Source organism: Chanodichthys erythropterus, chromosome 18, assembly GCF_024489055.1.
Source record: "Chanodichthys erythropterus isolate Z2021 chromosome 18, ASM2448905v1, whole genome shotgun sequence".
Classification (NCBI taxonomy): domain Eukaryota; kingdom Metazoa; phylum Chordata; class Actinopteri; order Cypriniformes; family Xenocyprididae; genus Chanodichthys; species Chanodichthys erythropterus.
Genome location: NC_090238.1, coordinates 3,369,586 through 3,378,083, shown reverse-complemented (window position 1 = coordinate 3,378,083; position 8,498 = coordinate 3,369,586). Strand labels below are relative to the sequence as shown.

General features: G+C 38.4%; 1 protein-coding gene across 1 annotated transcript; it reads left to right on the top strand.

Annotated features, from left to right (window-relative positions):
- The first annotated feature begins 1,685 nt into the window (after nt 1–1,685).
- LOC137006545 (nuclear factor 7, ovary-like) lies at nt 1,686–8,216 on the top strand. The gene is made up of 6 exons (XM_067367391.1): nt 1,686–2,292; nt 3,960–4,055; nt 4,259–4,489; nt 4,567–4,589; nt 4,671–4,789; nt 5,956–8,216. The coding sequence occupies exons 1-6, from the start codon at nt 1,909–1,911 to the stop codon at nt 6,456–6,458; spliced, it is 1,356 nt and encodes a 451-aa protein (XP_067223492.1). The 5' UTR covers nt 1,686–1,908; the 3' UTR covers nt 6,459–8,216.
- The last annotated feature ends 282 nt before the right edge of the window (nt 8,217–8,498 follow it).

The window sequence follows — 8,498 nt, the reverse complement described above, 5'->3', positions numbered from 1 at the left end:
TCAGCTCTGCCTTTAATACGATTGTCCCGCAGACTCTAGTCAATAAACTGCTGCTGCTAGATTGAAACCCTCACTTTGTAACTGGATCCTGGACTGTTAATGAACAGGCCACAGACTGTTAAAGTCCATGGCATTTCATCTTCGTCTATCATCCTCAACACCCGCTTCCCCACATAACCTGATATTGCTGAGTTCAACATGTTCCTGGGTCAACATTTTTGTTGATCCTGGAACAACATTCAAATCAACCAATCAGATTTCAGGGACAAGTTTACAGATTATGTCAAGTTTAGGCTTAAAATCATGAATTGGTGCTTCTACACCAGTGTTTTCATCTATCATTTCCCTCAGATTTTTGGGATAACTTTTGGGTAGGGTTAGGTTTAGGGGTAGAAATAGGGTGAAGGTTAAATTTTCAGACTAGAATGTTGTTCCAGGATCAACAAAATATGTTGACCCAGGAACGCATCTAACTCAGCAATATCAGGATGTGCGGCTTCCCCCAGGGATGTGTCCGGATCCCCTGCTGTACACGCAATTAACACACGACTGCTCGGCTAAATATCCAGTGAATCATATTGTGTAGTTTTCTGATGACACGGCTGTGGAGGGATTGATATCCCACAACAATGAGTCCTTCTACAGACAGGATATGGCAGAACTTGTGGACGGGTGTAGAATAAACAACCTCAGCATTAATGTGTGTAAGATGGAGGAGATGGTTGTGGACTTTAGGAGAAGAGGTTACACCCCCTCTTCATCAAAGGAGAAGCTGTGGAAAAGATCTCCAGTTTCAAGTATCTCGAGGTACACATTTCCAATGACTTCACGTGGGTCATTAACACATCCAGCATTATAAAAAAGGCCCACCAACACCTGTTTTTTCTCAGGAGGTTGAAGTGGGCTGGTCTCAGCACTCTGTTAACATTTTACCAGTGTGTGTTGGAGAGACACTCTCCTTTTCCATCACTGTCTGGTACAGGAACTGTTCTGCTGCTGACAAGAAGGAGCTGCAGAGGGTGGTCAAATCTGCCCAAAATATGGAGATTGTCCTCACTGCAGAACACAAGATCCAGGGGGTGGGGTTGTATCTAGATCCAACTCCTCCCACTTTATGTATACCTTAACCTACCCGACTCCACCCCCTGGATCTCGAGTGTTCTGCAGTGAGGGGCTACTGAAAAAAATGATTCCCAGCAGCCTCCCCTCCATTGAGGACATTTACACCAGCAGGAGCAGAAGCAGAGCGTCCTGAATTATGAAGGATCACACCCACCCGGCAGACTAACTGTTCGACCCTTACTGTCCCCGTACTGTAAAAACTGCAAAACAAGAGCAACTGAATTTACATGTAACACTTTAGTCCAATGATGAGGATGAAGAGTTTCAAAACATTTTAAATAACAAAAGGATTTATTAAACAAGCAAAACTCAGATTAGCGTTTTCACTGGATATTTGAACAAATAAATTATGTGCAAATAAAGTATTTTTATTGTCAATATTTGCATTTTTTTTCATTGTTCATTAGTGTTTGATTCAATGATTTATATTATATTTAAGAAAATTTCAATGCATGTTTTTTACTTCAAACTTTACCCTGAGGAAATCCTGATCTTGTTCTTTGAACCACACGTGATCATAAACTCCACCCTCTTCCAACACTTACCAGGAAGAGACTGACTTATTATTTCTCTTTTCTGTCATACTGACTCTCTTCTCTCTTGACAAAAGCAATAAAGAATCAGCGATCAGTGGAGAATGAAGAGAAACACTTTCAAGAAGGATTTTTGAGACATTTGTTTCTGAACAGACAGCAGATCGTTGTGATTCTCAAGATGATTCATTTTTAAAACCATTGTTCAGAAAGTGAAAGTAAAGTTTCTATTGCTGGAGCTCAAACAGTGAAAATGGCTTCACTAAATGTTTCTGCTGAAGAGCTTTCTTGTCCCGTGTGCTGTGAAATCTTCAAGACTCCTGTTCTTTTATCATGCAGTCACAGTGTCTGTAAAGAGTGTCTTCAACAGTTCTGGAGAACCAAGAAAACTCAGGAGTGTCCTGTCTGCAGGAGAAGATCCTCAAAAGATCATCCTCCAATTAATCTTGTGTTAAAAAACTTGTGTGAGTTGGTCCTGACGGAGAGAAGGTCTGAGGAGATCTGCAGTTTACACAGTGAGAAACTCAAACTCTTCTGTCTGGAGGACAAACAGCCTGTGTGTTTAATGTGTATTAATTCACAGAAACACGTCAGTCACACATTCAGACCCATCAGTGAAGTGGTTTCATCATATAAGGTAAGACAAATGACTCTTGTTTCACATGTAAGTGAAGAATTTGTCCTCTGCATTTCACCTGTTCAAGTTAGTGCAAGTTAGAGATTCACTGTGGCACACAGGGAGTGATTAGGGGTTCAGTATCTTGCTCAAGGGCACCTCAGTCATTTCCTGCCTGTATTGAGAATCGAACCCACAACCTTTGGGTTACCAATCTGACTCTCTAAACATTAGGCCATGACTTCCCTTTATTTTGACTTGTAAAGAACAGTAATTATCATAAAAACAGATATCACATTCATGCACTCAATATTTTACTCAACTTCATATAACATTTACCCTTAATCAGTGAATTAAACTCTATAGTGAATTTCAGTGAAATTGACTGAATAGCGTGATAATGAAAATGGCAGCTCAGGAGAAAAGCAGTTAATAAGATATAATCTTCGCTGAACTGGGCCATCCCATCATTGAGCAGAGGTTAAAACTCTGAATGTCACTGGTCACTCTGGGCTCCTCTCTCATGGAGCATATTTATTTATATAGTATATTTTATAATTTTTTTTCTACTACCAAAAACTACAAACAATGTTTAATATAACAGCATTTATTTTGAAATGTAAGTCAATGACAATTAGATGAAGCCAGAGCCAATAGCAAAAGTCTTTGTACTTGGAGACCCTGCCCCCTTTTGGAGTTTACACCCAATTTTAGAGATCTCTGGGCTACTCTGCTCTGATTGGCCAGATGGCCTAGTCTGTTATGATTGGTCGACCGCTTACAGCGCATGTCAGAAACTAAACGCCCATCACCATAACTGATTCAGCTCCAGAGGCTGCCTAAAGCTCAGTGATTGTACACACTGTAAAGATAGTAATGATGGCATTGATTTTACCATATCAATCCGAGTGCGAGTCCAATGATGAAACATTACAAGAACTAGTTATTCAGCCTGAACCTCCATCGTAAGGACGACTTGAGCAGGACGTTTCTCAGTGATACTGTATCAATAACTGTATCAATAACGACTGATGTAACATTAAAGTTTGTAAATCTTGCTCCATCCTTCATCATTACTCAGAGTAGTAAGAACAGACAACCTGCATTAATGGACAGTTTTAGATAATAGTGCGACACAGATGATTAGCAGAAGTATTTCATTAAGACAGTAATAACGTGAGTTAGAGAGACGTACACCATATAAATCACAAAACTATGTATTTTGAACACCCAGTAAAAAATATATACATCTATAATTCATCATACCTGATTCTGAGGAGCAAGTTGGTCCAAATAAATTGGGTACTGTCCCATCTTTAATGGTGTTTTGTAAATCCCATTTAGACCTCACTGAGATTTGAGAAGCAATCGTCAAAAACTTATACTGATGTTGTATCGCTGTGGTAATTTTAACCAGTTAGTAATTATGGGGGAAAACACATTTTCACGCTGGTGCAGATAATATTGGATATCTTTTTTGATTAAATAAATGACATTGTCTTTTACAAACTGTACTTTTTGTTTTCTCAGGCTGCCTTTGTTTTAATTTCTGAATTAATTTAGTATGAGATGTTCACAAAAACAGAAGAAATCAGGATGAGGGCATTCACAGCATTATATGATATCACTGTATTGTCTTCTTCTCTTCACTGTAATCTGGTGTTTTATGTGTTTCTGTTCAATTCTAGGAGGAGCTCAATACAGCACTGAAGTCCTTACAGAAGAAACTTCAACACAATGAAGAAATGAAAGGAGAGTTTGAGAAAACAGTTCAACACATCAAGGTAAGGAAACAGAATCAGAGTCATTTTCATTACAGCTGTAGGATCATATACAGTTATGATCTGATATATTTAATATAATGGATTCCAGTTTATTATTTCTGTAAATGACGAGCAGCGATCTGCTTCTGGATCCGTTATATGTCGGTATCGAGTTTATCTCAGATATGAATGAGATGATTGAAGTGAATGTGATTTGATTTCAGTCTCAAGCTGAGCACACAGAGCGTCAGATTAAACAGCAGTTTGAGAAGCTTCATCAGTTTCTCAGAGATGAAGAAGAAGCTACAATCACTGCACTGAGGGAGGAAGAGGAGCAGAAGAAGCAGATGATGAAGGAGAAGCTGGAGGAGATGAACAGACACATCTCAGCTCTTTCACACACAATCAAAGACATTGAGGAGATGATGAAAGCCAGTGACGTCTGCTTTCTGAAGGTCTGATTTCAGATCATTGTTTGATCATTGGTTCATTGATTGAGTTCTTGATGATAAATGGTGTGTTTGTTCTGCAGGAGTTTCCAGTCTCAAAGGAAAGGTGAGTGATCTGCTCCTGTCTCTGGTCTCTCTGGTTCTGATCCAAAGCCACCGCAGTTCTGACTCCTGAATGTTCTTCCAGAGTCCAGAGCTCACAGCCGGATCCACAGATGGATTCTGGAGCTTTGATTCATGTGCCGCGTTACTTGGGCAACCTGCCGTTCAGAGTCTGGAAGAAGATGCAGGACATCGTCCAAAACAGTGAGTCTGACTGCTGAAGATCTGAGCTCTCACACACACACTGGAAATCATGGATGAGTGGAGAGATAAACGTGCTTCATGACACAAACTGATAGATAGATAGATAGATAGATAGATAGATAGATAGATAGATAGATAGATAGATAGATAGATAGATAGATAGATAGATAGATAGATAGATAGATAGATAGATAGATACTAGAGATAATGTCAGTTTAATTGAGTCTGACTGATGATTGCTTCTGACTGTTTAGATTTGAATTTTTGTCCTGAGTGGTTGCTATGGTGTTATTTGGCAGTTTCTAGGACATCGTGGGTGGTTGCTAGGGTGTTCTGGGTGGTTGCTATGGTGTTGCTAGGTGGTTGGTAGTTGTCACAGATGGTTACTATGGAGTTTTTATAGAGTTCTTAGCATGATCTTGGCATGATTTAACACTTAACTAATCGCTATTAGCATGTAGCTATTCACTGCTAGCATGTGTAGCATGTTGGAAGTGCTGTTTGCTAGCATGAGTCAAAAGAGCCAAACCTCATCTCTATACGATGTTCTGATACAGAGATATAGGTCTTGCAAAACGGTTGCTAGGGTACTCTGTTTGGTTGCCAGGGAGTGGCTTGGCAGCTGCCAATCATGATAATTCAAAGTCTGCTTGTCAGTATGAATAACATAAAACTTCTGACTTTCAGATTTGAAGATATCTCTCTTTGGCTGTTTTCTGCCCCGAGTCAAACAAGACCTCATGTTTCTATGACACTTCTATCTAAAAATATTCCCTTTGATCTTTTTGAGTGGAAGTTTATGGACCTTGTTGCTAGGGTGTTGTAAATGGTTGCTAGGGCATGGCTTGATAGCTTCACAATGATCCTGAGACACTGATTGGTTGCTTGAGTAAAATAAGCCCCTCCCCATATCTCTGTGACATTGTGATCCAGAGTTATGTTCAATACAAAATCCCTTATATAAAAATAATGATATAATATATAAATAATATACAGATAATAATCCACAGAATAGTGATCGTGTGCTTCAGCTTTCAGACCAACAGTGAGTGAAACTAGGAGGAGGAACATGTGATCAACAGTGTCATAATTCATAATAATCTGTGTTGGTTCACTCTTGATCATTATATGAACAATAAAAGCATCTGTTGATTGTGTCTCATCAGCTCCTGTGATTCTGGATCCAAACACTGCGAATCCACGTCTCGTCCTGTCTGATGATCTGACCAGTGTGAGAAACAGCGGGATCGATCAACCTCTTCCTGATAATCCAGAGAGATTTGACCGGTGTCTCTGTGTTCTGGGATCAGAGGGTTTTAACTCAGATACACACTGCTGGGATGTGGAGGTTAAAGAGAGTTATTCCTGGATTCTTGGAGTAACTACAGCATCAAACCAGAGGAAGGGATATAGTTTCTTCAGCACTGATGTCTGGAGTGTGTGGTACGGATTTACTGCAGGTTCTAGTTTTCGTGTCAAACAGGATCTTGATCGTGTGAGAGTGAATCTGGACTATGACAGAGGAACGGTGTCATTCTCTGATCCTGTAACTAACACACATCTACACACATTCACACACACCTTCACTCACACACTCTTTCCATTCTTCTGGTGTTCTGACTCTCTGAGGATCTTACCGGTCAATAGTCAGGAATCGTTACTCCTGTAGGTCTGGATCTTCCTGCTTTCATCATGTTTCCAATATTTAATCCAGATCACATGAGTAAGAGTGCTGTTGATCTGAATATCAGTACGGTGGCTGTGATTGGGCCGTGATGATCACATGACTGATATCAGCACTACAGCAACACTCACACTCTCATATTTCATATCAACAGATCAATAAACAACAAGTTTATTTCATTAGAGTTTAGAAGAAGTTTAAAAAACACTTTACACAATTAGAACAATTATTAGACCATTTTAGGATAATAAACATTTACCTGATTATTATTTCAGTGAAGTTTGTCACTTTGCTAATATTCACATAATTACATAATATATTTTGTTTTAAACTGAACTTAATTCTACACAGTTTCAGTGAATTTGTAAATGAATAAATGTTTATTCCAGTTTAAATGATTGTTTGTTCATTTAATTTCATGGATGTAAATGATGAACACTTACAAACTCTTGATCTTGCTGTTTACGGATCTGATCCTTAACTAAAAGTCAATGTTTCTGGGATTCACTGAAATCTCTGACAAAGACTGAGTTTGATAATCCATATTTTAAAAAGTTTTAACATTTTTGAGTTACACACAGACATCAAGAATCAGCATATGAATATGAACAATGTTGATCAACACAACACTTCATACTGCAGTGCATGCTGGGTACGAGCTAGAGCAAAACTCACCCATTACTCCCAGCATGCATTGTGGTGTTAACTAATTATGCAGCTGGAATGTCCCACTATTTTCTTTTATTCTTCCTCTTTCCTCTTTTATTTTTTGCTGTTGTTTTGTTGACTGTCGTAGCTTGTTCTGTGATGTTCAGAGTTGATCTGTTTATCTGAATATTCTGTTGATTGTCAGCGTTGTTGATGTTTGTATGTTGAGTGTTTATTTCAGACTGTAAAAAACATGGAAGATGCTCCTCACTCTCTTCCATTGTAGAAAAGAGAAGCTGCCAATGTCCCAATATGACGATGACATCTTGTGCTGATTCTGTGCAGTAGTGAGCATGAAGTGGAGTCGTGCGCTATAAAGGCCCCGATCACACTCCCACAGAATCATTTTGTATATTTTACTGCAGAACAACTCGTTATGTCGGTGTAAAATTAACAGTTATGGAAAGTATGGAAAAGTTAAAGCTCCAGTCTCATTCTGAAAAAAGTCAGCTGGTGCCTCAGTGAGTACTTCACTCAGAGAAGCTGTCAATCATGACGTCACATCCCTGTTTTATAGCATCAAATAACTTTCAAAAAAAAAAGAAAAAAAAAAATAGACACTTGAATTTCAGTGTGATATACATGAAATGACAGAAACCATCTTGGGAATTTTTTTTAAGTTTAATTTAATTGTTTAGTTTGTCCCACATCCCATTTAATGACATATAGAGAGCAGGGTTTATGACCTATACTGGGACTAACCACCTGGGGGCGATCAAGACGCTTTGGCTTCACTTTTCTGGACTGGTGTGGCTTGTGTGGTTTATGTCTAAGTGTCTCAACGCCTAGTTGAAAATTCCTGCATTAAAAACATTTCAGCATTTCATTTGAGAAATAAACTCTATTTAACTAATAGTGCTCATGCGATTAAGTTTTCTGATTAAACTTATTTTTATTTATTTATTTATTACCATTTCACAGAACCTGAATTTCATTATTGTTTATTTTGAATAATTAGTCTTTGAACCAGTTAATGCAGTGAATGAGAGTCATAAATATTCTGATCTGTTCAGATCTCAATCTGTTTCTCCTTCAGTCTCTTTCTGTAACAATACACAAGTTTGTTCAAAAGAATGAATACTTATCTTTGGATATAAAGCTGAAGTTATACTGTCTCAGAGTTAAACTTCTCCCTGGTTCTTTAGTGCAATAAAATCTGTCTTTGTGTAAGCTGTGTTTGCATTTACATGCTTAGAAATAGCTTGAATTGAACATGAACCCACATTACAATTCAAGCTATTTCTTACCAAGTAAATGTTAGAATTATTTGCAGTAAAACGACCCACATTAATTAATTTTACTTCAGCTTTTTTGAGA

What these genes read in the sequence shown, in the direction of transcription:
- LOC137006545 (XM_067367391.1), top strand. Translation starts at nt 1,909, where the DNA reads ATGGCTTCACTAAATGTTTCTGCTGAAGAGCTTTCTTGTCCCGTGTGC. An exon ending in GTGACGTCTGCTTTCTGAAG is followed by an intron (nt 4,490 to 4,566) that starts GTCTGATTTCAG and finishes TTTGTTCTGCAG; the next exon opens with GAGTTTCCAGTCTCAAAGGA. An exon ending in TTTCCAGTCTCAAAGGAAAG is followed by an intron (nt 4,590 to 4,670) that starts GTGAGTGATCTG and finishes ATGTTCTTCCAG; the next exon opens with AGTCCAGAGCTCACAGCCGG.